This window comes from Chlorocebus sabaeus, chromosome 28 (genome assembly GCF_047675955.1).
Source record: "Chlorocebus sabaeus isolate Y175 chromosome 28, mChlSab1.0.hap1, whole genome shotgun sequence".
NCBI classification, from domain to species: domain Eukaryota; kingdom Metazoa; phylum Chordata; class Mammalia; order Primates; family Cercopithecidae; genus Chlorocebus; species Chlorocebus sabaeus.
Genome location: NC_132931.1, coordinates 16,188,964 through 16,214,085, shown reverse-complemented (window position 1 = coordinate 16,214,085; position 25,122 = coordinate 16,188,964). Strand labels below are relative to the sequence as shown.

Below are 25,122 nucleotides of genomic sequence, written 5' to 3'. Positions count from 1 at the left end.
TTTTTCTCTTTAAGAGATGGGGTATCCCTGTGTTGCCCAGGCTGGTCTCAAACTCCTTGGGTCAAGTGATCCTCCCAAAATGTACTGAATATATATATATATATATATATTTTTTTTGAGATGGAGTCTTGCCCTGTCGCCCAGGCTGGAGTGCAGTGGTGTGATCTTGGCTCACCGCAACCTCCGCCTCTCAGGTTCAAATGATTCTCCTGCCTCAGCCTCCCGAGTAGCTGGGATTACAGGCACCCACCACCACGCCCAGCTAATTTGTGTATTTTTAGTAGAGATGGGGTTTCCCCATGTTGGCCAGGGTGGTCTTGAACTCCTGACCTTGTGATCCACCCGTCTCGACCTCCCAAAGTGCTGAGATTACAGGCGTGAGCCACCGTGCCCAGCTGAATATTTTTAAAGTCTTAAATAAAGTCATTCGAAATGGGGTCCTATGATTGCTACTCCAGTCTTACGAATCCTTTCTGGGTTTTAATGTTGCACGTTATTCTAACAAAGCCGAATGTGTATGTATTTCCCCAGGAATGCACGTGGACCTTCCCAGGGAAGCTGAAGACCGTGGGGTGGGTGGGAGCAGAAGGAGACCTCTCTCATGAGAAGCGGGCCCTGTTCATTGGGCTGAAAAGCCATAGGAGAGGCTCCAACCAGCAGTCCCAACCCCAGGGGACCTCTCTGGGGCCACAGGCATCATCGGGCTAGAAAAGTCCCAGACACATGAGTGGGCTCAAGTGTGTTCTAATGGGACGGAGAGTCCTAAGTCCGCAGCCTAAACCGGCAAGCCCTTCCCCATGTCACACTCGGCCACGCAAGGGGACACTCAGACACACGGTGACCAGCCTGGCCGACTGGACTTCAGGGGGACAGCATGTGGCCGCCCATCCGCGGGGCCCCGGTGGCAGGTGACCACAAACACGACAGCCAAGGGACACGCTTCCCAGTCAGAATGGCACGGGGTTCCGGTCCTCCAGGCCCATCGACAGGGCCCCCAGGGATTGAGGCTCAGTGTACAAACCCCCAAGCCAGGCCCCAAGGCTCAGCCTGGTTCAGCCAGCCCCCACATCGACGGTCCCCTGACCCCCCTCATGTCAACCAGAGCACATCCCCTCAACCCAAACTTCACAGAGCAACAGTTCCCATGAGAGAGCCGCAGAGATGCCGGGAGCCCCAGGAGCCAGGTGGGGCGTGGCCGGCCGGGAGAGAGGCCCTCTTCCTCTTGTAACAAACCAAGGGTCCCTGGTGTCCCAGGCTCCTACAGCGTCTTGAGGTGACTCAGACCGATGGGCGGCGGCTTGGCCTCTCACCACCACAGGTTCGGCGGTTCCTCGGCCACTCTGCTCTTAAATAAGGTGATCTCATCCAGGTGCACCAGAGGGACGTCCCGGATGACGTCCGTCAGGCCCTCGTGGAGCAGAGGGAAGATGACGACGTTCAATGCGGGCCGCTCGGCCTGGAAGCTGAACCAGAGACAGGTGGTCAGCGGATTACGTGGGTGGCCACGGAGGGGGCAGAGCCTGCTGGGCAAGCCCAGGAGGCACTCACACCTGCCCCCACCACCCGGGCTCACCTGGGGCTCCCGGAGAGACCAGGGCTGCTGCAAGAGTCACCCTCTATGTGCCTTGAGGGCCCCGTACGTGGCAGCCAGAGCTGAGGAGGAGCAGGGCAGCTGGGAACAGGCAACACGCTTCTCTCCAGGTTCAGGGGGCACCCGCTCCATGCCAGCCACGAGTATCAGAGGCCCCAGAGGCCAACCCTGCTCTGCAGATGCGGGAGAGCTAGCTGCCAGGACAGGCTGCCGTGCCCCGAGGCAGCGGAGGAACCCCACTGCAGGAGTGGCAAATTCAAGGCACCTGGCCCATGGACGTCCCCCAGCCAGGACAGAGAGAAGGGACAGGTGTCCACACCCCACAGCCGCACGTGGGCCACCTCAAGGGGGTGCGACTCCCAAGTCAGTGAGGCAGCAGCAGTCACTAGGAGGAGCAGATACCAAAGCGGCTACTCGGGAAAACTCGGGCTACTCGGCTACACGTTTGACCGCATGACAAATGGCAGGTGGGCGACGCTCCCAAAGCCCCCGCCTGCAGGCGACCAGCCTGCATGCATGAAAACTCATGCACAATTGCCACGGGGTGCCCACCGAGTGCCAGGCACGGCTCTGAGCTCGACAGACATGACCTCATTTTGCCTTCCCCACCACCCTACAACGAGCCACGGTCCCCCAGCGGGCCATGAAGCAGAGCAAGGATCCCCCCCCAGTCAGAGCAGGTCACCAGCACAGTCCTACTGGCCCTATTTGGCCAAAATGCAATGCAAGCCGGGCACTGTGGCTTGCTCCCGTAATCCCAACACCTGGGAGGCTGAGGTGGGAGAATCGTTTGAGGACAGGAGTTCCAGAACAGCCTGGGCAACACAGGGAGACTCCGTCTCTATAAAAAATATTAAAAAATTAGTAAGGCAGGGTGGCGCATGCCTGTCACCTCAGCTACTCAGGAGGCTGAGGCAGGAGGATCACTTGAGCCCCGGAGGTAGAGGCGGCAGTGAGCTATGATCACGCCACCGTACTACAGCCTGGGCAACACAGTAAGACCCTGTCTCTAAAAAAAAAAAAAAAAAAAAAAAAAAAAAAGAAAGAAAAGAAAATGCAAAGACAACCCAAGTGCCAGCCCAGGAGCTCCAGGCAGAGGCAAAAACACAGCAGTGCCCCAGAGAGCAAGACAAAAACATCCAGGCCGGGCGTGGTGGCTCACAACGGTAACCCCAGCACTTTGGAAGGCAGAGGCAGATGGATCACCTGAGGTCAGGAGTTTGAGACCAGCGTGGCCAACATGGTGAAACCCCCTCTCTACTAAAAATACAAAAATTAGCCGGGCGTGGTGGCGGGTGCCTGTAGTCCCAGCTACTCAGGAGGCTGCGGCAGGAGAATCCCTCGAACCCAGGAGGTGGAGTTAGCAGTGAGCCGAGACCATACCATTGCACTCCAGCCTGGACAACAGAGCGAGACTCCGTCTCAAAAAAGAAAAAAAAACAAAATCCAGACACTTCTTCCCAGAGGGTCTCAGGGGGTGCAAGGCAGGGAGGCACACACAACAAAGAATCTCACCGTTTGCCAACACTGAGTCAAGCCCCCCCGGCCATAGCTGCCACTTAAAGGGAAGAGGACAACGGGGTCCAGCCTCTCGCTGTGACCCTGCCTGAGGCGGTGCTGGACTCACAACACACAGAGTCAATGGCAGAAAGGCACTCACAAAAGCCAAGGTTTTGGCAATACAGACGCCATCACAGCCCTGGCCCTGCACAGTAATCTTGTGGGCAGCGATGTCCGTGACCGTGAACCCCACGGGTCATGTGGCAGATGCATCCTGGCCTGTGAAACCATCATGCCATGTACTTGACTTACATCAAACTCAACCCCCTCTGGCTCCAGCTCCCGAGGCTGCTAAGGAGCTGCTGTCGGCCGGGCACAGTGGCTCACACCTGTAATCCCAGCACTTTGGGAGGCCGAGGCGGGCGGATCACGAGGTCAGGAGATCGAGACCATCCTGGCTAACGCAGTGAAACCCCGTCTCTATTAAAAATACAAAAAAAATTAGCCGGGCCTGGTGGCGGGCGCCTGTAGTCCCAGCTACTCGGGAGGCTGAGGCAGGAGAACGGCATGAACCCGGGAGGCGGAGGTTGCAGTGAGCAGAGATCGCGCCACTGCACTCCAGCCTGGGCGACAGAGCGGGACATGGAGCTGCTGTCGGGACATGGAAGGTGATTTGTGTTGTTTTTTTTTTTTTTTTGAGACAAGGTCTTCCTCTGTCTCCCAGACTGGAGTGCAGTGGCACAGTCAGCTCACTGCAGCCAGTAGCTGGGACCACAGTCACACCCCACCACACTGCCCAGCTAATTTTTTTTTTTTTTAATTTTTTTTGAGACGGAGTCTCACTCTGTCGCCCAGGCTGGAGTGCAATGGCGCGATCTTGGCTCAATGCAACCTCCACCTCCCAGGCTGAAGCGATTTTCCTGTCTCAGCCTCCCGAGTAGCTGGGATTACAGGTGCCCGCCACCACGCCTGGATAATTTTCATATTTTTAGTAGAGACAGGGTGCCATCATGTTAGCCAGGCTGGTCTCAAACTCCTGACCTCAAGTGATCCACCCACCTCAGCCTCCCAAAGTGCTGGGATTACATGTGTGAGCCACCATGCCCAGTCATTATTTTTTATTTTTTGTAGAGACAGGATCTCACCATGTTGCCCAGCCTAGTCTCAACCTCCTGGGCTCAAACAATCCTCCCTTCTTGGCCTCCCAATGCACTGCAATGACAGGTGTGAGCCATGGCACCCAGCCAGGACTCGTTTCTCACCACAAGCAAGGAATGAAGCAGGGGGACCTGCTCTTCCACATACCCTGGGGGGTCACAGGCTGCAGCTGTCTCTGTGGCCAGGAAGGAGTAGCCTGCTTTGGAGGTCCCTGGGTGATATGAGGAGGTACCACCCTACAGTAGTGTGCGGAGGGGACACCTGGGGCAGAGGGGGAGTCTCTGTGGATCGGGACAGAAAGGCCAGCCCTTCTTGCTGGTCAGTGGGCACTCCCGTGCGGTTTCACAGTCTGCTACATACACAACGAGGCTCAAAAAGACCGAGTTTGAGAAACGTTAAGATCCTCCTATAGTTCCTCAATGTGATGACTGGGTGTTCACACTCATCGGCGAGATGTGCCTCCCTCAAACCTTGTTAAGATGCTATAAACACATTACCCATCAGATGTGAAGGAAAAAAAAAAAAAAAGGAGGCCAGGTGCAGTGGTTCACGCCTGTAATCCCAGCACTCTGGGAGGCTGATGCAGGAGGATCACTTACTTGAGTCCAGGAGTTCAAGACCACCCTGGGGGCCGGGCATGGTGGCTCACACCTATAATCCCAGCACTTTGGGAGGCCAAGGCGGGCAGATCACCTGAGGTCGGGAGTTCGAGACCAGCCTGACCAACATGGAGAAACCCCATCTCAACTAAAAACACAAATCAGCTGAGCGTGGCCAGGCGCAGTGGCTCACGCCTATAATCCCAGCACTTTGGGAGGCTGAGGCGGGCGGATTATCTGAGGTCACAGGAGTTAGAGACAAGCCTGGCCAACATAGTGAAACCCCATCTCTACTAAAAAATTAGCCGGGCATGGTGGCACACGCCTGTAATCCCAGCTATTCAGGAGGCTGAGGCAGGAGAATTGCTTGAGCCCGGGAAGCAGAGGTTGCAGAGAGCCAAGATTGTGCCACTGCACTCCAGCCTGGCCAACAGAGCAAGACTCTGTCTCAAAAAAAAAAATTTTAGCCGGGCGTGGTGGCGCATGCCTGTAATCCTAGCTACTCTGGAAGCTGAGACAGGAGAATCGCTTGAACCTGGGAGGCAGAGGTTACAGTGAACCAAGATGGCACCACTGCACTCCAGCCTGGGCAACAAGAGCAAAACTCCATCTCAAAAAAAAAAAAAAAATTAGCTGGTTGTGGTGGCGCATGCCTATAATCCAGCTACTCCAGAGGCTGAGGTAGGAGAATCAGTAGAACCCAGGAGGCGGAGGTTGCAGTGAGCCAATATCGTGCCACTGCACTCCAGCCTGGGAAACAAGAGCAAAACTCTGTGTCAAAAAAAAAAAAAAAAAAAAAAAAAAAAAAAAGGAAGACCAGCCTGGGCAACATAGGGAGACTCCATCTCTACAAAAAAAATTTTAAAAATTAGCCGGGAGTGGTGGCATGCACCTGTAGTACCAGGTACTGAGGAGGCTGAAGCAGGAGGATCACTTGAGCCTGGGAGGTCAACGCTGCAGTGAGCTGTGATTGCACCACTGCACTCCAGCCTGGGCAACAGAGAGAGACCCTGTCTCTAAAAAAAGAAAAAGAAAGAAAAAGAAGAGATGGTGGCCGATACACAGCCGTGTGTGAAGGTGAGTCTGTCAGGGACAGGAGGGTGCTGGCCATAAAGAGTCAGCACCATCACGAGCGACAGGTTACCAGCGACAGGTCTGTCGGCAGCCACGCCACTGGCCCACTGGCTGGCCCTGCAGGCTGAGACACAGAGAGACGGTTGAGACCCCAGTCCACCCAGCGGACGGGGCAGGTGAGCTGCACAACAGCCCAGGGCCAGGTCCTCCCTCTGGCTCCATAATCCTCCAGGCAGGAAAAAAGATTAGAAAGAGAAAAGCGTCAGGAAAAGCGACAACAAATCGGTGCTCCTCCTCCTCCCGCGCCCTGGGTGCAGAATAGGGGGCGGGGCCTGCGGCCGGTTCCCGGGAGCCCCAGCGCCACCTGCTGGGCCCTGGGCGCAGCTGCAAAGGCCAGAGCTGCAGGGCTGACACTGACTGCTAGGTCCATAGGTGCCCTGGGCTGGAAAGTCTGGGGAAGGCCAGTCAGACCCTGTCTGCAGGTCAGCTGGGACCTGCGGCTTGGGCCACACTGCTGTGATTGGGGCCAGCGTGGAGCCAGGCACAGGCACCAAAGCTACGAGGAAGCTGTGGTACAGGCGTCTGTGGACGCAGCCTCTCCCACCTGGCTTTGGGGTGGTATCTGACTGCCAGCAGGGTGGGCAGAGAAAGGCTTTCAGCAGTCCTGGGGGAATCCAGCCTATGTGAGCACAGAGGTCCCTGCAATGCTGTGACCCTGTCATCTGCAGAAGATCCTGACAGGGCCTGCCCAGCACGGAGCCTGGAGGTTCCCACGGAGGCCCCCTCGGCCTTGGATAGCCCCGCACGGCCCCCGACATGGCCCGTCTCCTCTTCTAGGCGTGAACTCCCATCCCTCCAGCACTCACTCCCTGCCTCATTGCTCATTTCTCCATCTGTAAACTGGAGCTGATAGCACTGACCTCACAGGTGAGGCTTGAGCAAGAGCCAAGACGCAGTGCCTGGAGCAGACAGAATGCACAGGACAGAGGCACCAGGGGGCCCAGGCAGGCACCCTGGAGGGGCACACAAGGGAGGTACACTGCGAACACGGAAGCCTCAACACCCTCATCCCACTCTGTTGGCAGCAAGTGCGACGTGGGTCCCACCACAGGCCCGAGCGCTGCGCCAGGTGCGGGACACAGGGGCGGGGAGGGGGTCACAGAGGGACTGGCACAGAGGGATGGGTACGGCTTCTGCCCAGCAAGTCCTGGGGCTGCTCTCAAACACCACGCAGCAAGCATGGGTGATCAAGGGCTCTCCCAGGCACCTGCGTGCCACCAGCGCCCTCTGGGGCCACCTGCGAGCTCAGCGCCGGGCTCAGCTTGTGCCTGAGGACACAAAAACACCAAAGAAGAGCTATGGAGCACCAGCCTTCAAAAAACAGACCGTCCAACCGGAGAACGCAAAGAGCTTCCTGCATCCACCTTAGATCATCAGACTTGCCTAAGAAACACGCAGGTGCAGGTCAACCCAGGAGGCCAGAGGAGAAGCTCCCGGAGCCGGCCACAGGCAGTAGGTAAATGGAGGAGAGCAGCTCAAAGCAGGGGCTGGCATCCGGTGCCACGTCCAACCAACCCACCTGCAGCGCCATGCAGAGAGGATTCTGAGGACCAGAAGGAAAAGCAGGCTCATCGGAGCAGGAGGCCTTCGAGGGTGGGGCCGGGGGCCACCCCGTCATGAGCGCAGCCGTCCTGAACTGCTTGGGGATTGTGGAGTTCTCCCCTGCAGCAGGCAAACAGAGAACTCCCAGAGCCAGTCCCCATCGCTGCAGGAAAAGCCACACCCCTGCAGAGCTGAGACGGCCCCACGTGGGCTGGGTCTTAGGGCCCCAGACTCACAGGCCACAGAAGACAGGCAACACCCACTCCCAAGTCCCTTCAACAAAACACACCCACGCAGGAGGTGGCGGCTCTGGGTGCGCAGTCGCAGCCGCCCACTGGCTGGAGGGCCTGTGAGTGGAGTCCAGCCGCAAGCGTATTGGGGGAGAAGGCCCGAGGCTCTTCCCGCAGCTGACAGGGCAGAGCTGCCTGCATCCCCCACACCTGAGAAAAGCCAGCTTTGGCCTCTGGGTACCACGGCCTCACAGAGCACAGTGTGCCCCTTCCCCCAACAGCTACCGCCTGTCCCCAAGCCCACTCGGCTAAGCCCTTTGGAGCCTGTGACCCACTCAGCCCTCCTAAAAGGGGGAACACATCAGCAGGCGTCACATCCAGCTCACAGCACAACGATGCTAAGGTGTGAGGAAGCAGAGCCAAGGGGCTAAACTGGAACATTCCGGCCACCACCCAGGCTGCCCCGCTGGTTCCACTGCAGGCAAAGACAAGATCCAAAGCAAAGTCAAGGACACACTGACCGTGTTTTCCATAAGAGCCATGAGCCAGGGCTGACCACCCAGACACCCAATTGAGGGCCATCAGGCCAGCACTGAGAACAATCACTTCGGGCTTTATTTACTGACATAAGAAGACTCTACGGTGTAGTGTTACATTTTTAAAAATTAGATTACAAAACAACATGAGAACCCTATCTCCAGCTGATTCTCCAGGGAAAATTGGCAGCTTTCACTGTTGGGAAACCTTCACTTAAAAATAGGTTGATGTTGGCCATGCCTGTAATCCCAGCACCTTGGGAGGCTGAGGTGAGTGGATCACCTAAGGTCAGGAGTTCGAGACCAGCCTGGGCAACATGGTGAAACCCCATCTCTACCAAAAATACAAAAATTAGGCCGGGTGTGGTGGCTCACGCCTGTAATCCCAGCACTTTGGGAGGTCGAGGCGGGTGGATCACAAGGTCAGGAGATCGAGACCATCCTGGCCAACACAGTGAAACCCCGTCTCTACTAAAAAAAAATACAAAATATTAGCCAGGCGTGGTGGCACTGTAGTCCCAGGTGGCACCTGTAGTCCCAGCTACTTGGGAGGCTGAGGCAGGAGAATGGCGTGAACCCGGGAGGGGGAGCTTGCAGTGAGCCAAGATCGCGCCACTGCACTCCAGCCTGGGCGACAGAGCAAGATTCTGTCTCAGAAAAAAAATAAATAAATACAAAAATACAAAAATTAGCCAGGTATAGTGGTGCACACTTATAATCCCAGCTGCTCAGGAGGCTGAGGCAGAAGAATCGCTTGAACCTAGAAAGCAGAGGTTGCAGTGAGCTGAGGTCCCGCCACTGTACTCTAGCCTGGACGACAGAGTGAGACTCTCTCAAAAAAAAAAAAAAAAAAGTTGATGCATAGTCTAAATTTTTAAAAAGTACTATAAACATAAGTTGTTTTTACAACCAGAGAGGGGGAAACCCCAACCAGGGTTATTCCTGAGAAAGCCAGCGGCAAACCACAAGGCCAACAGACTGCTCCAGAGTCTGGCCAGCAGGGCTGTTGGGACCCAATGGCTCGAGACCTCCTGGCTGGTGGCTCTTCTCGCAACTCTGTGAACAGCTGGGGCCTCCTTCCTGTCACCTCTCCCCACCTGCAGGGACACGAACACTCAGGGCATTCATGTCCTGCTGCCCCCTTGGCCGGGCGCACGCCTCTCTCCGGAGTCCTGCTCACTTCAGCACTCAGCCCATCCTCCTGAGAGGTCTTTAAATGCGTCACTCCCCAGACCACCTGCGAAGCTCTAGCTCTCTCCAGGAATCGCCTCCTCCTGACTTGTGTTCAATTCTAGGTGCTCACCTGAGTTCCTGCTCAGCAGCAGCGCATCAAACTCCAGGATGCCCTGTCACGAGGGGAAGTGGACATGCTAGCTAGCTCAGGGAAGAGGGGCCAGAGCACGTGGGCCTTCCAGAAAGGGTGGCGAGGAGAGGGAGAAGGAAGGGTTCTCTGTTACATCTACCGCTTTTATCCACAACTGCCCAAGTAACCACTGCTTCTAGATCTAAACAATGTGCAGGGATGTGAAAAATCCAGAGTTAAAAGATGGTTGCAGGCCGGGTGCGGTGGCTCACGCCTGTAATCCCAGCACTTTGGGAGGCCGAGGCAGGCAGATCACCTGAGGTCGGGAGTTCGAGACCGGCCTGACCAACATGGTGAAACTGCGTCTTTACTAAAATACAAAATACACACTGGTGGCACACGCCTGTAGTCCCAGTTACTCGGGAAGCCGAGGCAGGAGAATCGCTTCAACCCAGGAGGCAAAGGTTGCAGTGAGCCAAGATTTTGCCACTGCCCTCCAGCCTGGGCAACACAGTGAGACTCAGACTCGAAGAAGAAGAAAGAAGAAGACTTTTGTACTTGTGGGAGAGGAGAGCTTGAACTATCTAGAAAATTTACCACGTGGCTAGGGAGTGCTCAAGGAGAGGCTGGGCCACGCGTGGGAGACCAAACCCCTTGCTTTCACCCTGTCACTGCCTGGTGCTCGTCAATTCCAAGAAATCCCTGGTAGGCACTCGGTGAGGGCTGGGGACCAGGTCATGGGATGCTGGTGATGTCTGCAGCCCCTGAAGCTGTACGCAACCCACATCACTCACCTGCGGAGAAGCGACTGCTGCAGGCTCTTGCAGGTGGCAAGGGACTCCCCGGTGAACAGGTGGCACATGACGACGTGTAGGCAGCGAGCCATGAAGGCCAGCACGGCATCGGGCTGGAGGGTGCCGCTGCGGGAGACCAGGCACAGGCGCTGTAGTGAGGGGCACTGGCTCAGCGCCTGGAAGAACTGGGCGTTGGCACTGAAGTAGGGCTGCTCCAGCCTGCGGGGAGAGAGGGCAGCTGTGAGGCCCGAGGGAGGGGCTGGCAGGCCAGGCCAGCTGGGCGCCTGGAGGTGCTGCCAGTGGAAGCTTCCTGGCCTGGGGCCCAGCCTGGCTGTTCCCACACCCACCCCATACCACTGTCCCCTGGAGTACTGGGTGCCGACGCAGAACCCCAGGGTCCCCCTTGGAGATCTGATTTGGAGGTGACCCGGTGGGCCTGATGCAAGCAGCCAGCCGGTGTCTACAGAGCCCAGCTTTGAGTCACCAGCCAAGGTCATAGGCATCTGTGTCCGCAGCCGGCCTGGTGCACCCCACTGACTCCCAGGCACCCCGTCTTCCTCAAACACTGGCGTGCTGGGTAGCAGATGCAAAGAGGACCCCGCGTGTGGCCCCTGCCCTTGGGAAGCTCAACTGGACGGGGAGGCAGATGGGGACTGAACACCATGAGAGAGGGCAGTAATCCGGGAGGTGGGGAGGGGGGGAGAGGGCGGGAGATCTGGGAGCGGGGGTGGGGTGGGCAGGAACCTCAGCCAGGTGGGGGCCACTCCAGCTACGACAGATGGGAAGACAGCGCTGGACGGCTGCAGGGCCAAAGCAGGAGGCCGAGGGGAGTGAGGCCAAATTAAGAGGTTGGCAGCCAGGGCAGGGCCGGGTCACAGGGCAGGGAGGAGGCCCCACAAGTCCACACCAAGGCTACAGTGACAGAGACCAAGATGGGAGAACCCAGGGGGAAGGGGAGGACTTGGGAAAGGAAAGTAGGGGATGACATTCTAGATCCTTCCTGGGGAGTCCATCCATGCAGACGGAAAGCAGGACAGGCTCGAGGAGCAGTGGCAGATGTGGGGATACGGCACTGCTGAGGACAGGTCCAGGGGCCCTTGGAGAACCAGGCTGTGGGACTGGGCAAGACCTGGACTGTGGCAGGCCGTGGGGTGCACTGAGCCTCTGAGATAAGAATCAAGAGGGAGCAGAGAGGCTGGAAGAGAACTCACGTGACTTCAGGGGCTGCCAGGAGCTCCGGGGGTGGAGGGAGAGCAGCTGGAGGAGAATGGGGAGGGGCTAGTGTGGGTTGAGCTACAACACGCCCCCCCACACACACACTATGCAGGAGTCCTCACCATGGGACCCGAGGGTGTGGCCTTATGTGGATGCAGGTTCGTTGTAGATGCAAGGGAGTTAAGATAAGGAAACATCCTGCCTAACGGGGGCTCTAAATCCAATGACTGGGTTCCTCATAAGGGCAGGTGAAGGCACAGAGATACCCAGACACAGACAGAAGGCGGCCAGGTCACTACAAAGGCAGAGACTGGGGCCATGTGTCCACCAGCCAAGCAGCACCAGGCGTGGCCAGCAGGCACCTGAGTTCCTCCTTACCATCGTCAGAAGGCACCACCCCTGCCCACAGCCTGATTTTGGGCCTCTGGGCTCCAGAATCATGAGACAGTAAATAGCTGTTGCATTAAGCTACTCAGTTTGTGATCAATTGTCCTGGGAGCCCCAGGACCCTAGCACAGATGCTGAGGACAGCCAGACAGCCACAGCAGAAGGCGCCACAGGCACGGAGACCCATCCCTGGTAGGTGACACAAAAAGACCAAGGCAGGGCCGGGCCTGGAGGCTCACACCAGTAATCCCAGCCCTTCAGGAGGCCAAGGCGGGAGGATCACTTGAGCCCAGGAGTTTGAGAACAGCCTGGGCAACATAATGAGAGACTAGCTCTACAAAAAGTACAAAAATTATCCAGGCATGGTGGTGCACACCTCTACTCCCAGCTACTCGGGAAGCTGAGGTGGGAGGATCACTTGAGCCCAGGACATCGAGGCTGCAGTGAGAGCTAGGATTGTAACACTGCACTCCAAGCTGGATGACAGAGCGACAGTTTCGCTCTGTTGTCCAGGCTGGAGTGCAGTGGCGCCATCTCGGCTCACTGCAAGCTCCACCTCCCAGGTTCACGTCATTCTCCTGCCTCAGCCTCCCAAGCAGCTGGGACTACAGGCACCCACCACCACACTCGGCTAATTTTTTGTACTTTTAGTAGAGACAGGGTTTCACTGTGTTAGCCAGGATGGTCTCAATCTCCTGACCTCATGATATGCCCACCTCGGCTTCCCAAAGTGCTAGGATTACAGGCGTGAGCCACCGCGCCCAGCCAAAAAACTGTTTTTTTAAAGAATACAGGAGGCCGGGCGTGGTGGCTCAAGCCTGTAATCCCAGCACTTTGGGAGGCCGAGATGGGTGGATCACGAGGTCAGGAGATCGAGACCATCCTGGCTAACACAGTGAAACCCCGTCTCTACTAAAAAATACAAAAAAGCTAGCCGGGCGAGGTGGCGGGCGCCTGTAGTCCCAGCTACTTGGGAGGCTGAGGCAGGAGAATGGCATAAACCTGGGAGGCAGAGCTTGCAGTGAGCTGAGATCCGGCCACTGCACTCCAGCCTGGGTGACAGAGCGAGACTCTGTCTCAAAAAAAAAAAAGAATACAGGAAGTGTGGCTCATGAGACTGGTTATCTACTTTGTGTGTGTGTGTGTGTGTGTGTGTGTGTGTGTATATGGGGGTCTCACTATGTTGCCCAGGCTGGTCTCAAACTCCTGAGCTCAAGCAGTCCTCCTGCCTCAGCCTCCCAAAGTGTAGGATTATAGGCGTGAGCCACCATGCCTGGCAGTTAATTTTTTAAATTGATTTAAGTAGAAATTCTCAGCCAGGTTCGGTGACTCACGCCTATAATCCCAGCACTTTGGGATGCCGAAGCAGGTGCATCACCTGAGGTCAGGAGTTCGAGACTGGCCAAAATGGCAAAACCCTGTCTCTACTAAAAATATAAAATTAGCCAGGTGGGCCAGGTGCGGTGGCTCATGCCTGTAATCCCAGCACTTTGGGAGGCAGAGGAGGGCGGATCACCTGAGGTCGGGAGTTTGAGACCAGCCTGACCAACATGGAAAAACCCCATCTCTACTAAAAACACAAAATTAGCTGCTCATGGTGGCACACACCTGGAATCACAGCTACTCGGGAGGGTGAGGCAGGAGAATCGCTTGAACCCGGGAGGCGGAGGTTGCAGTGAGCCGAGATAGCACCATTGCACTCCAGCCTGGGCAACAAGAGTGAAACTCCATCTCAAAAAAAACACAAAAAAACAAAATTAGCTGGGCGTAGTGGGGCATGCCCATTATCCCAGCTACCAGGGAGGCTAAGGCAGGAGAAGTGCTTGAACCCGGGAGGCAGATGTTGCAGTGAGCTGAGATCGCGCCATTGCACTTCAGCCTGGGTGACAGAGCGAGACTCTGTCTCACACAAAAAATAAATAAATAAAATTAAATAAATAATAAAACGTCCAAATTGTCTTTATTTTTCTAAATTTGTTTGGTTAAGCTATTCAAACTGTTTTTATTTAAAGATAGTAATAAAGTGTTTTCATTAAAATGTATTTTAAATACCACCTCTCCCTAAAAAAATCCTAAAACATCCCTTTGCAGACCTGAAGGTGGGAAACCGGGAGGGGTAAAAAAGATGGTGCAGGCACCGCATCTGCTGAGCTGTAAAGTCACCTCTGGATTTCTCTCCAAAGCAAAAGCAGGAGGCTCCAGACAGCAGGAGATGGAAACAGGGCGTTGGGCAAGGACGGCTGCCGTCGTGTGGTCACTAGGTGGCGATGTGGATCCGCACTACCCGCCCCAGGGCGACTCGAGCCTCGGGGGTTAAAAACCAAGTCAGCAGAGCATGAAAAAAAACTTTTTTCCACTAGATAACCACATCCACATTCTTCCGCCCCGGAGGAAGTCACCTGTCACAGGTGTTCAGGACGTGGCAGGCCCATAGGAGTGACTGGTCAGGCAAGGGGCCTGGCACGCCTAAAGCTTCCCAGGCTCCCATGGCACGCCACCTAGGGCATGGCACCCAGGACTCGAGTGACCGGCAGCATCTGCAGGGAGGATGGGGATGAGGAAAAGGCTCCCACTGTGCCAGGCCTCACCTTTGAGTGAGGATCCAGCCTCCCCATCCTGCTCCCCAAGGGGGCACCTGGGTCTCCTGGTGACTCTGTGGGCATGAAAGGCGCTGAGCTCGCAGTACAGGGGCTCCCAGCTGGCCACCCACCACACGGGCCGTGAGAGCAGCAACCAGGCCTCTGAGGTGTCCCTGGGGTGGCTCCAGGGCCTGGCTCTGAAAAGGATGGTCCGCTTCTGCCCAGATGCTGCCCTGGTCCCGATCACAGCAGCCCGGGTGACTCAGGGTAACATGCTCCCCCACCCTCCACCGCAAGCAGGGGTGAGTTGGTCTGGGGAAAGAAGGTGCCTTTTCTGTCCAATTTGTAATCCCCTTACTACTGAGGTGTGTCCAAGCCCCAGCCAGAGCGACTCCTTCCTGCACCACCTCCTCTCTGCCAGGAGCCCCGGCAGGCACAAAGCTGCGGGTCACGGTGTGGGCGCTGCCAGTGGCAGCAGCCGGCTGGCCTGGGATTCCAAGCTCTGCCACTAAAGAGACTCCAGCCGCCCCAGGATGCAGCCTCGGAGCACCGTGCCAGCCTCCAGGGGTCCCAGCGCCGTTTCCTCTGCACAGCTCCTGCCCACGGGCAAGCGAGTGCCACCTGCTCCTTTCACTGCAGCGTCCCTGGGCTCCCTTGCCGCAGAAGGCAGGAATCCAGAGGAACGGGGCCAGCTGGCAGCGTCTGGGAACCAGCGTCTGTTCTGAACAGGCAGTACCCAGCTCAGAGCAGACGTGGTTCTCAGGGGCTGCTGGGCACAGGCTGGAGTTTGTGCACGGAGATGGCATTATGAGCAGGGTCAGGCTCTTAGGCTGGCCCATACGACCCACTGACCCTGGGGCCCGCAGGCCTCTCCAAGCTGCCTCCATGGCCCTGCTCCTGAGGAAGGCCCTTGGCCCCAGCGATCCCGTCCCAGACCCTGGGGGCCATCGGGGACCATGAAATCCCCCTCACCCCAGGAGGCTAGAGAAAGCAGCCGTGCGACCTGGGCAAGTTCGTGCACTCTCTGGGCCTTCCTTTCTTCATCCATAAAGCGGGTACAACTGCGTTGACACTCATAGGTTGTTGAGAATATCAAAGGGGTCAAGACCTGTACACCCGGGAAAAGCACCTGGCAAAGGTCACATGAGCCCAAAGGTCCCCTCCACCCACGGCAGCAGCCATCACCTCTGCCTCTTGCTTCTGGAACACCCCTCCCTCCAGCCGGTGCCTCCCTTGCTGACAGCCCCTGCTCGGTCTCCCTTCCACATTCTTTTTCCTCTTCCTGGCCAATCCTTGCCACGTGTGCCCCAGCCCAATGCATGTGCTCACCTGTTTCCACAGCTAAAGGCCACCTATGAGCTGAGGATGCCAAAGCAACTCTCCCAGGCCAGACCTCAGCCTGGACTCAGGGCTTGGTTTAGGCCCATCAACTAGGAGACCCTTAACAGACCCTCTGGACTGGGCATGGTGGCTCACACCTGTGATCCCAGCCCTCTGGGCAGTCCAGGCAGGAGGATCACTTGAGCCCAGGAATTCAAGACCAGCCCGGGCAACATAGCAAGACCCCATATCTACAAAAAATACAAAAAAAATAGCTGGGCATGGTCGTGTGTGCCTGTAGTCCCAGCTACTCGGGAGGCTGAAGTGGGAGGATCACCTGAGCCAGAGGAGGTCGAGGCTGCAGTGAGCTGTGATCATGCCACTGCACACCAGCCTGGGAGGCAGAATGAGACCATTTAAAGAAAAAAAAAAAAAAAAGTGGGGAAAGTCCAAAATTTACATGCATTTTGAGTCAAATTTCTAAAGCAGGGAGATTCTGAAAAGTCACCAGTCTGGTTCTCAAAGCAACGGTCTCCAGGATGCCTGGGTCAGAGCATGAACAACCACCCCGCTCCCCAAGCACGGAGCCCCGCACCGGCTCAAGCTCAGAATCAAAGCCGTCGAGCCAGGGCCTGGTGCCTCCACCAGACAGGAAATACAGAGGCTTCTAGAAAAGGGGCCGATCCAGGGCCTGGTGCCTCCACCAGACAGGAAATACAGAGGCTTCTAGCAATCTGCTCTGCCATTTGGAGTCCTGGGTTTGATCCTGGGCTTCTCAACCCAACCCTAACAGGTCTGCAGTGGGAGCAGGCCGAGAGGGAGGGCGGCGCCCAGCTGGCTGCAGGGCCCTGGAAGGCTCCAGGGTGTGAGCCTCCAGCTCTGCTGCTCCCCAGCAGACCCGGCCACTTCCTGCCATGCCTTCTGCGGGACAGTGGAGATTTACAAGAGGCCCCTTATCTCTACTCTGCATGGCTCCAGGGCCAAGGTCAAGCTCTGGTGTTTGCGAGAGACTCAACTGCCCCTGAGCTCCCACAGCCCCATCTGGGAAACAGGAATGATCAAGGCTGCAACCTCAGCAGATTATGGCAGGGAAGATGGGCTCAGTGCATGGCTCTCAGCAAAGGCACAAAGTGAATGCTAACTATTCTGGGGAGAATGACACGTGCCCACGTGCCCCTTAGGCTGGAGCATGACTTCATGTACCCACCACCCACCCCACCAGCTAAGGAATCACAGAGACACCAACTCACTCATCTAAGTCCTGCCTCCACTTTCTCCCCCACCTAGTCCCTTGTAGTACTGAGGCTCAAGGCCTTCACTACCTTTCGGGTAATTTTCTTTTCTTTTCTTTTTTTGACCAACAGAGTCTTGCTCTGTTTCCCAGACTGGAATGCAGTGGCACAATCACAGCTCACTGCAGCCTCAACCCAACCTCCCAGGCTCAGGTGATCTCCCACCTCAGCTGCCTGAGTAGCTGGGACTACAGGCACGCACCACCACACCCTGCGACTTCTTTTTATTTTTTGTAGAGTTGGGGTCTGGCAATGTTGCCCAGGCTGGCCTCGAACTCCTGGGCTCAAGAGATCCTCCACTTGATGTTCTCTGGCAGTCGGTTCAGAGGGTCCAAGGCACAATTTCCAAGTCTCCGGGGTTTCTTCACATGGTGCTTACTGACCCAGAAAGCATCTACCTTGCCAGACGTGGTGACTTATGCCTTGTAATCCCAGAAGTTTGGGAGGCCAAGGCAGGCGGATCACCTGAGGTCAGGAGTTCGAGACCAGCCTGGCCAACCCGGCGAAACCCTGTCTCTACTAAAAATACAAAAAAATTAGCCAGGTATGGTGGTGCACACCTGTAGTCCCAGCTGCTCGGGAGGCTGAGGTGGGAGAATCGCTTGAACCCGGGGGCAGGGGTTGCAGTGAACCAAGATCACGCCACTGCACTCCAGCCTGGGTGTGTAGAGTGAGACTCTATCTCAAAAAAAAAAAAAAAAGCAAAGATAGAGGCCAAGTGCAGTGGCTCACACCTGCAATCCCAGCACCAGCACTTTGGGAGGCTGAGGTGAGGATTGCTTGAGCTCAGGAGTCCGAGAAAAGTCTGGGCAACATAGTGAGACCTTGTCTCTACAAAATTTTAAAAATATATATATAGCCAGGCATGATGGCATATGCCTGTAGTCCCAGCTACTCGGGAGGCTGAGACAGCAGGATTAATTGAGCCCAGGAGGTTGAGGCTGCAGTGAGCTATGATGGCGCCACTGCACTCCAGCTTGGATAACAGAGCGAGACCCTGTCTCAAAAATAAATAAATAAATAAAATTTAAATTAAAAAAAAAAAAAAAAGGAATTGCATTGCGAAGTCAGGTCAGAAAGACCTGGGTTCGAATCCTGACTCTCCCACCTACTAGCTCTGCCGAGTGGCAACAATAACACACCTGGCAGGCTCGTGAGAAGACTACACAGGATGACTCACAGTAGGGCCGGGCAATCACTCAAACACGATCAGGAGTAAGGATGCTAAGCTCAGACATCCGCCTCCTGTACCCCCGGCTCCTCCAGATGCCGCTCTCCCCCGAGCCCCCTGAGACCGACGTGGCACGCGGCGAGGCCCCGCCCCAGCCTCTGGGCTCCTGGAGGGCAGGCCTGCGGCAGCGCTGCCTGCAAGCTCCACACAAACGCCCCACTTCCCTCCGCCAGCCTCCAGCAGAGGCCCGGGAGGTCCCCGCGGCCACCTCACCTGAGGTCCCTCAGCCGCTTGCAGTGCTTCAACATGTCTGAGAGCGCGGGCATGTACACCACCTTCCCCATCATGCCCAGGTTGGCCAGCGACAGGGACCGCAACTGCTGGCACTGCAGGCCGATACTGACCAGCCCGGAGCCCGTAAGGACGCTGGGCAGCTGTGCGAGCGTCAGGTGCCGCAGGAAGGCCAGTTGGCCAATGGCGGCCACCTCCGAGTCCCCGACGCTCTGCGCGCGGCTGCAGGGCGGGAGCGAGTTGCGGATGGCGGGCTCGTTGCGCGGCATGGCTGAGGAGAAATTGGACCCGATCAGCTCGAGGTGTTCCAGGAAGGGCAGGTTCTTCAGCAGAGACCAGAACACCGAGGAAGGCTGGGGGCCCGCCTGGCCGGAGAAGGGGCTGGGACAGGACTGCACGCCCACGCGCACTTTCTTGCCAAAGCCGCGCGGCACTGCGTGCATGGCCGGCTGGGCGGGCGCACGGTCGGCGCGCGGCGCGGAGTCGGCGACGGAGCAGACAGGCAGGGAGAGGGAGCGCAGGTGACGCAGCCGGGCCAGGAGCTGGCAGAGGTGGCGGCCCAGGCCCTCCGAGCTGTGGTGGTGGGCGGCCGAGAGGTTCAGGTGGCGCAGGTTGCAGCAGGACGCCACCAGCGTCTCCAGGATGCTGCTGTCGATGTCGTCCTCCGCCTTGCGGAGCAGCGAGTCTGGGGACAGGCAGTGGACGCAGCCGCTGAGGTTCAGGCTGGCCAGGCTCCGCAGGTCCTTCCCGCCGTTGATGACCTGCTGGATCAGATGGCCGCCCGACAGGGTGCAGCGGCTGAAGCTGAAGTAGAACGGGTTGTTGAATTTCATATGCTGCAGGAGAGAAGAGCCATTCAGCCAGGACTTGGGCAGCTGCAGGGCATCCAGCGCGACGTTGCGCGCCATGGAGTCCAGGAGGTTCTTGGTGGCTCCGCTCTCCGCGAAGCTGCCGGGGACGGAGATGAGGAAGGCGTGGAGGTTCTGAGGCGTGCGGTCACTAAGCACAGCCAGGTAGAGCCGCACCACCTCCTGGTTGATGTAGCCGGGGGCCAGGCGCGCATAGAAGACCCGTAGGTTCTGGTAGTGCGGCACGTTGCTCTGGCCCACCATGAGCTGGCCCGAGAGGATGGCGCCCTCGCGTGTGCGGTCCAGAATCTCGAAGTAGAGCAGCAGCTTCTCCAGGCTGGTGCAGCAGGGCACCACGCCGTACGAGGGCGTGAACAGCGTCTGCTTGAGCTCCCGCACGCGGCTCAGCGTGGCCTTGCACTCACTGCTCAGCTGGCTGGCGTCGAAGCCGGGGCTCACGTCGATGGCCAGCGAGCGCAGGTGCTGCAGGGCCGAGAGCATCTTGGAGAGGCGCAGGGAGGTGAGGTGGCAGCCCGAGAGGTTCACCTTCACCAGGCTGCGGCAGCGGGCCACGTGTTCCACGGTGGAGCCAGGCAGCCAGTAGCAGCCAGCCATGCTCAGCTGCTGGATCTCCCGGCCGATCTCCTTTACCAGCTGCCTCACCTTGTCCTCGCTCGCCTGCGGGACAGGGGCAGGGCAGGGCAGGGAGAGGAAGGAAAGGGCTGAAGGCACCCAGGGGTCTCCAACCCTCAGTGCGCACACTCCCCCTACGGCAGCGGCTCCACCGGGAGGGAAGCTCCCCACCTCTCCCTGTCTACCTGCCCGCACACTGACCTGGAGCCAAGAGTCGAGAGTACCCAGCTAAGTGGGACTGGTAGAGGGGTGCAGCCATGGTAGAAAATGGTTTGGTAGGCGGGCACGGTGGCTCACGCCTGTAATCACAGCACTTTGGGAGGTGGAGGCGGAGAGATCACCAGGTCAGGAGATCGAGACCATCCTGGCTAACGCTACTAAAAGTACAAAAAATTAGCAGAGAGAGGCCGGGCACGGTGGCTCACACCGGTAATCCCAGCACTTTGAGAGGCGGAGGCAGGCAGATCACCTGAGGTCAGGAGTACAAGACCAGTCTGGCCAACATGGTGAAACCCTGTTTCTACTAAAAATACAAAACCTAGCCGGGTGTGGTGGTGGACACCTGTAATCCCAGCTACTCAGGAGGCTGAGGCAGGAGAATTGCTTGAACCCAGGAAACAGAGGTTGCAGTGAACCGACACAGTGCCACTGCACTCCAGCCTCCGCGACAGAGTGAGACTCTGTCTCAAAAAAAAAACTTACCTGGGCGTGGTGGCAGGCGCCTGTAGTCCCAGCTACTTGGGAGGCTGAGGCAGGAAAATGGCGTGAACCCAAGAGGCGGAGTTTGCAGTGAGCCGAGATCGCGCCACTGCACTCCAGCCTGGGCAACAGTGCAAGACTCCGTCTCAAAAAAAAGAAAAAAAAAGAAAAAAGAAAAAAACAGGCCAGGCACAGTGGCTCACGCCTGTAATCCCAGCACTTTGGGAGGCTGAGGCAGGCGGATCACAAGGTCAGGTGACTGAGACCACAGTGAAACACTGTATCTACTAAAAATACAAAAAATTAGCCCGGACCGGGCACAGTGGCTCAAGCCTGTAATCCCAGCACTTTGGGAGGCTAAGGTAGGTGGATCACAAGGTCAGGAGATAGAGACCATACTGGCTAACATGGTAAAACCCCATCTCTACTAAAAAATACAAAAAAACTAGCCAGGTGAGGTGGCAGGCGCCTGTAGTCCCAGCTACTCGGGAGGCTGAGGCAGGAGAATGGTGTAAACCCAGGAGGCAGAGCTTGCAGTGAGCCGAGATCCGGCCACTGCACTCCAGCCTGGGCGACAGACCAAGACTCTGTCTCAAAAAAAAAAAAAAAAAAGAAAGAAAAATTAGCCAGGCATGGTGGCGGGAGCCTGTAGTCCCAGCTACTCAGGAGGCTGAGGCAGGAGAATGGCATGAACCCGGGAGGCAGAGTTTGCAGTGAGCCGAGGTCATGCCACTGCACTCCAGCCTGGGTGACAGAAGGAGACTCCGTCTCAAGAAAAAAAAAAAAAAAAAAAAAGAATGGCTAAAACTTAAAAAACTGACAGTACCAAGTGTTGACAAGGCTGCAGAGCAACTGGAACTCCCGCATCCTGGTGGGGGGTGTAAAATGGTGACCTCCCACTGCACCACTGGAGAGCTGCATATTTAACTTTACAAGAAACATCCAACACCTCTCCTGTGACACAGCAATTCCACTCCTAGGGATCCACCAGAAAGCAAGTCTCCAACCCCTCTCCCCGACTCCCAAGGCCCTAGGTTCCCTCCCAGAACGAGGTACACATACATCTGCACCCTTCTCCCCAGGTGGCATACCACCCACACTTTTCTGCCCCTTGCTTCTGTCCCTCAATGCATCCTGCAGACAGTGCCAGTCAGGACTTGGAGTGACTGCCACCTTTCCATCAGCACACAGGGTTCCACTGCAGGGCTGTGCCCAGTCCTCAAAGACTGAGATCTAGCTTGTTTCTTATCTCCTGCCCCCATGCCTACTCACCTGATAGTCCTTTTGCAGCAACACGGTGTGGATGAGGCTCTTATCAAGGCACAAGGCTGCGAGCTTCCGACAGGTACGCCGGACGTTCAGAATCAGGTCTGTGCTGGGGACGTGACTCAGGATGTGAAGGAGAATCTCATCAGAGAACCCCAGGAGGTGGACCCCGTCCGCCATCCCGGCTGCTGCAGGGTGCATGTCATCATCATCATTGGATATGTCCTGAAAATAAGGGGAACACCAAATTCCCACAGGATCCCCAAGGATGGCTGTCAGCCCAGCCTGCAGCTAGGGAGAGGAGCAAAGAGAAGCTCTTATCCATGGGAAAGAAAGTGCTTTTACTAAAAATCTCAACTGCATAACAAAGAATTCAAAATCCTTCAAAATCCCAATTATAGAGCTGTAAGCCAGGGTCTCACTTCAAAAATGAAAGATTAGAAAAAAGATCATTATGTCTTTATTTATTTACTTATTTCTTTTGTGAGATGGAAGTTTCACTCTTATTGCCCAGGCTGGAGTGCAATGGCATGATCTCAGCTCACTGCAACCTCCACCTCCCAGGCTTCAGTGATTCTCCTGCCTCAGCCTCCTGAGTAGCTGAAACCACAGGCACATGCCACTTTGTCCAGCTAATTTTTTTGTTTTATTGTAGAGACGGGGTTTCCCTATGTTGCTCAGGCTGATCTCAAACTCCTGGGCAAGTGATCCGCCTCCTTGGCCTCCCAAAGGGTGTTTTGTTATAATAAAGACAGGGTCTTGCTATGCTGCCCAGGCTGGTCTTGAACTCCTGGGCCTCCCAAAGTGCTGGGATCGCAGGTGTGAGCCACCATGCCCGGCCTCTTCTTTTTTCTTTTTTTTTTTTTTTGAGACAAGGTCTTGCTGTGTCGCCCAGGGTGGAGTGCAGTGACGCAATCTTGGTTCACTGCAACCTCCACCTCCCAGGTTGAAGCAATTCTCCTGCCTCAGCATCCCAAGTGGGATTACAGGCAACTGCCACCACACACAGCTAATTTTTGTCTTTTTAGTAGAGACAGGGTTTCACCATGTTGGCCAACCAGGTCACGAACTTCTGATCTCAAGTGATTCGTCCACCTCAGTCTCCCAAAGTGTTGGGATTACAGGTGTGAGCCACCATGCCCGGCCTTTTTTTTTTTTTTTTTTGGAGAAAGAGTCTCACTCTGTGGCCCAGGCTGGAGTGCAGTGGTGTGATCTTGGTTCACTACAAACTCCACCTCGCAGGTTCAAGACATTTCCGTGCCTCAGCCTCCTGAGTAGCTGGGATTGAAGGCATGTGCCACCATGCCCAGCTAATTTTTGTGTTTTTAGTAAAGACAGGGTTTCGCCATGTTGGTCAGGCTGGTCTTGAACTCCTGGCCTCAAGTGATCTGCCTTCCAAAACGCTGGCCTTTCAGGCATGAGCCCCGCCCCTGGCCATGCACACTTCCTTTTGCATTGCTGTAGTTAAAATCTGGCAAATTACAAGGTGTTCTTCCCTCATGTGGGCCTGAGTCAAAATGCCTGATGCCTTTTTGGTTTATACAATGAAGAGGGAGAAGAGCTGGACCTAATGAGACATGAAGTCCCCAAATCAGGGACAAAGGAAGGCAGAAGGCTTTACCAAGGGGAACTTCTCAGAGCAGCTGCTCTCTGTAAAGACCACACTGAGGAGAGTGCCTGGGATCATCTTGACTGCATCATTTTTCCAGGGAATGTGTCTACACGACCCTCTGGCTCCAGCCTGCTCCTGCTTCCTGTACATATTTGCCTGGATGGAAGCTCTGAGTTTTGCAAAGCCTGGCTGCTGCCATGGCAACCATGAAGGCTGTGGAGGAAGAGCCTGGCTGCACACCCCACGCAGGTGTCAGAGGTTTCCTGGGAACTCTGACCGCGACCATCCTCTCACCCTCTCCAGACAGGCTTCCCATCCCGCTAAGCCCTTGCCAGGCCCTAGATGGGTGTCCTGAAATGTGTCCCACCTGTTCCTCCCTGGGAACAAAGAAGTACCCTCCATCCTCCAAAAGAGAAAGCCACACGGACACCAAAGGACATGGCCCGCAAGGACCCATGAGGGTCATGAGGGTCAGAGGTTCAAAACTCACTTCTGCCTTGCCTCCTAATATTTTAATAATTAGCAGGACAAGGCCGGGCGCAGTGACTCACACCTGCAATCCCAGCACTTTGGGAGGCCAAGGTGGGGAAATCACAAGGTCAAGATCGAGACCAGCCTGGCCAACATGGTGAAACCCCGTCTGTACTAAAAATACAAAAATTACCTGGGCATGGTGGCAGGCGCCTATAGTCCCAGCTACTCAGGAGGCTAAGGCAAGAGAATCACTTGAACCTGGGAGGCAGAGGTTGCAGGGAGCCAAGATTGCACCACTGTACTCCAGCCCAGGTGACACAGCAACACTCTGTCTCAAAAAAAAATTAGGACAGGCTGGGCGTGGTGGCTCACGCCTATAATCCCAGCATTTTGGGAGGCTGAGGTGGGCGGATCCCGAGGTCAGTTCTCGAGACCAGCCTGGCCAACATGGTGAAACCCCGTCTCTACTAAAAATACAAAAATTATCCAGGTGTGGTGGCGCGTGCCTGTAGTTTAAGCTACTCGGGAGGCCAAGGCAGAAGAATCACTTGAACCCGGGAGGTGGAGGTTGCAGTGAGCTGAGATCCGGCCACTGCACTCCAGCCTGGTGATAGAGCGAGACTCCGTCTCAAAAAAAAAGAAAGAGGGCCAGGCGCAGTGGCTCAAGCCTGTAATCCCAGCACTTTGGGAGGCCGAGACGGGCAGATCGCGAGGTCAGGAGATCGAGACCGTCCTAGCTAACACGGTGAAACCCCGTTTCTACTAAAAAAAATACAACAAATTAGGCGGGCGCCGGTAGTTCCAGCTACTCCGGAGGCTGAGGCAGCGTAAACCCGGAAGGCGGAGCTTGCAGTGAGCTGAGATCCGGCCACTGCACTCCAGCCCTGGGCGACAGAGCGAGTCTCTGGCTCAAAAAAAAAAAAAAAAAAAAAAAAACAGAAAGAAAAA

General features: G+C 56.2%; 1 protein-coding gene and 1 non-coding gene across 2 annotated transcripts in view; one reads left to right on the top strand and one right to left on the bottom strand.

Moving 5' to 3' along the window:
* Positions 1-41: 41 nt before the first annotated feature.
* FBXL18 (F-box and leucine rich repeat protein 18) overlaps positions 42-25,122 on the bottom strand; it is a 33,762-nt gene continuing 8,681 nt past the window's right edge. Inside the window, exons 2-5 of the mRNA XM_008018774.3 lie at positions 22,095-22,313; positions 18,625-20,168; positions 10,388-10,606; positions 42-1,463 (exon numbers count right to left, since the gene is read on the bottom strand). Of these exons, the coding sequence (XP_008016965.1) occupies positions 1,307-1,463; positions 10,388-10,606; positions 18,625-20,168; positions 22,095-22,313 (2,139 nt within the window). The 3' untranslated portion in view covers positions 42-1,306. The remainder of the gene's footprint in view (positions 1,464-10,387; positions 10,607-18,624; positions 20,169-22,094; positions 22,314-25,122) is intronic.
* LOC119622716 (small nucleolar RNA U13) lies at positions 4,650-4,756 on the top strand. The gene has a single exon (XR_005239296.1). It is a non-coding gene; the product is annotated as a small nucleolar RNA U13 (small nucleolar RNA).